The sequence below is a fragment of the Berghia stephanieae genome, chromosome 15 (genome assembly GCF_034508935.2).
Source record: "Berghia stephanieae isolate SIO BIC M18660-M18661 chromosome 15, UCSD_Bste_1.3, whole genome shotgun sequence".
Taxonomy (NCBI): domain Eukaryota; kingdom Metazoa; phylum Mollusca; class Gastropoda; order Nudibranchia; family Aeolidiidae; genus Berghia; species Berghia stephanieae.
Window position 1 is genome coordinate 26,286,496 of NC_088374.1, and position 2,555 is coordinate 26,289,050.

Consider the following 2,555-nt stretch of genomic DNA (forward strand, 5'->3'; position numbering starts at 1 on the left):
AAACTTTCAATAAATTCCTCAAAGTCCCTCCAATTACTGATAAGTCTGGGGATTTCTAATGCTCTGTTATTATTAATAGAAGCATGGAAAAAACGATATTCTGAATTTTCTTGGTTTTGTAACAGAAAAGAATGGCTAAAATTTATTTTAAATCTTACGCTTTGTCTGTTAAAAATCTCCTTAAGCTGTTGAATTATATATGGCGAACCCCATTCTATGGTGTACACAGACTGAAAGATCCCTTCTACAAAATGTGTCTTTATGGATTCTCGATGTTCTTCAAGTAACTGTAGCACTGTTTCATTTTCTTCGTTTTGTTCTACATAACTAGTAGACAATAAACTACACGACTGTTGTTTTTGTTTTTGCTTTTGTTCATGTTTTCGTTGTTGGCGTTTCTCTTGTCGTTTTTGTTTTTGTTTTTCTCTACGTTGTTGTTGTTTTATAATTCTTTCTTGTTTTTTTAGCTGTTGTTTTTCTTGTTTAAAATGTATCTTTTGTTCTTTTTCCTGTATTTTTTTCTGTTTTTTAACCTGCTTTTCTTTCAATTTTTCTTCGGGTGAACTACATTTTACATTTTTTTGGTGCTTTTGTAAATTATCTTTCCTAGAAAAGTTCTTTTGACATTTTGAACAAGAATGTAAAGTAACTTTGTTATGCTTCTGTTTATGACGAATTAAATTATGTAATAATTTAATACTAATGCCACATATTTCACAGATGTACATGATTAATAATTAAAATAAATAAATAAATAAATAAATAAATAAATAAATAAATAAATAAATAAATAAAAAAGGGGAACAAAAAAAAAATTATATCTCACTGTTCGTCGCTACGGGATTTGTATCTTTAGTCTTGAAAGGTTGTTCATTCAGCATTTGGGTTGTCTTTGGTTTCAGTGAAATCAAACAAGGCTGGTTTCTATCTTGTTTCTTTGTGTGTGTGTATAGTTGGTGGTTTACTTCAATTCTGAAAAAAAAAAATAAAAATAAATAAATAAATAAATAAATAAAAAAAAAAGAAAGTTTCATTTGAAATTGGATCTACTGATCTCACAGCAGAGAAATAAAAAAACAAAAAAGTTTATTTTTAAATAATAAATAAATACATAACAAAGACAAACAAACAAAAATACCAAACAAAAAAAAACAAAAAAACAAAACAAAACAAAAAAAAAATCAAGAAAAGTTAAAGACAATTCATTAATTATAGACAACATCATTGGACTTAGATCATCTTGTGTACATTAATAATTATTAAAGCGATATAATAGGGAAATACGACTCACTATAGATATGACAGCTCACTCCTTTTGTTTTCTATTCATCTGTGTCTGAAATTACAATTGTATCACTGTCGGATGAGATTTCAATAACTTCGGGAACTGCTGGTGATGGTCGTTGGGTGTCTATAGAACCTGAAATACAATTTTTCATTTTGACTAAAAGGATATCAAATAATACAGGATACCAAACAAAAAAAAAGACGTAAATATAAATATATAGATAGCGACAAACAACAATTTAAAAAACAAAAAAACAAAAAACAAAACAAAACAACAACAACAAACCCAACAAAACAAACAATACTATTATTATTATTATTATTATTATTATTATTATTATTATTATTATTATTATTATTATTATTATTATTATTATTATTATTATTATTATTATTATTATTATTATTATCATTATTATTATTATTATTATTATTATTATTATTATTATTATTATTATTATTATTATTATATTATTATTATTTATTATTATTATTATTATTATTATTATTATTATTATCATTATTATTATAATGATAACGAGCAATACTTAAACATGTAAATACCAAAAAAAAAAAAAAAAATAAAAAAAAAAAAAAAAAAAAAAGAGCGGGGAAACCCCAGAATGATACGGCTACAATCTTTAGATAGAATATATTTATCCTTGGATAATATATATATATATATATATATATATATATATATATATATATATATATATATATATATATATATATATATATATATATATATATATAAATGTAACTCACTGTTGATTGAACTGCTTTCTCCGTCATTAGGAGTTGAATTGATATCGTTGTCTTCGTTGTCTTTGGGCGTTCCTGGTTCCGGGTCAGTACACAACCGTACGATATGAAGAGCTTCCTCACGGCCTAATATGTCTTCCAATAGTAATGTCAGTATTATGGGTTTGAATTTTTCAATCAGAGTTTCTTTGGTATTATCAAACGCTTCGTTAAAAAATCTAATTATCTTGTCCTCCACGGGCAACATCAAACAGTCGTGTGATATTTGCCCGGGTGCAAAAATCCGACATCCTTCGCAATTTGCAATGTCAATGGCATAGATATGCCTCATCAAGTCCTCTTTTACTTTTGTTAGGAAATGATCCATACTAAAGGTCTGCTAAAGAAGAAAATAAAAAAAAATCATGTCACAGTATTTAAATCCTAATATATTATTGATGATGACGACGAATATTATAATTTCTTGCTTTTTTTTTTTTGTTTGTCCTTTTTATTTTTCTTGA

At 25.4% G+C, this 2,555-nt stretch overlaps 1 protein-coding gene across 2 annotated transcripts in view; it reads right to left on the bottom strand.

Annotated features, from left to right (window-relative positions):
* Window positions 1-838: 838 nt before the first annotated feature.
* LOC144960768 (uncharacterized) overlaps window positions 839-2,555 on the bottom strand; it is a 2,870-nt gene continuing 1,153 nt past the window's right edge. Inside the window, exons 1-3 of one of the 2 annotated variants that reach the window (XM_078894064.1) lie at window positions 2,056-2,555; window positions 1,292-1,420; window positions 839-972 (exon numbers count right to left, since the gene is read on the bottom strand). The exon at window positions 2,056-2,555 is cut by the window's right edge and continues 1,153 nt beyond it. In XM_078894064.1, coding sequence (XP_078750190.1) covers window positions 1,323-1,420; window positions 2,056-2,419 — 462 coding nt within the window. In that variant the 5' untranslated portion in view covers window positions 2,420-2,555 and the 3' untranslated portion in view covers window positions 839-972; window positions 1,292-1,322. The other variant, XM_078894063.1, reaches the window with a different exon arrangement.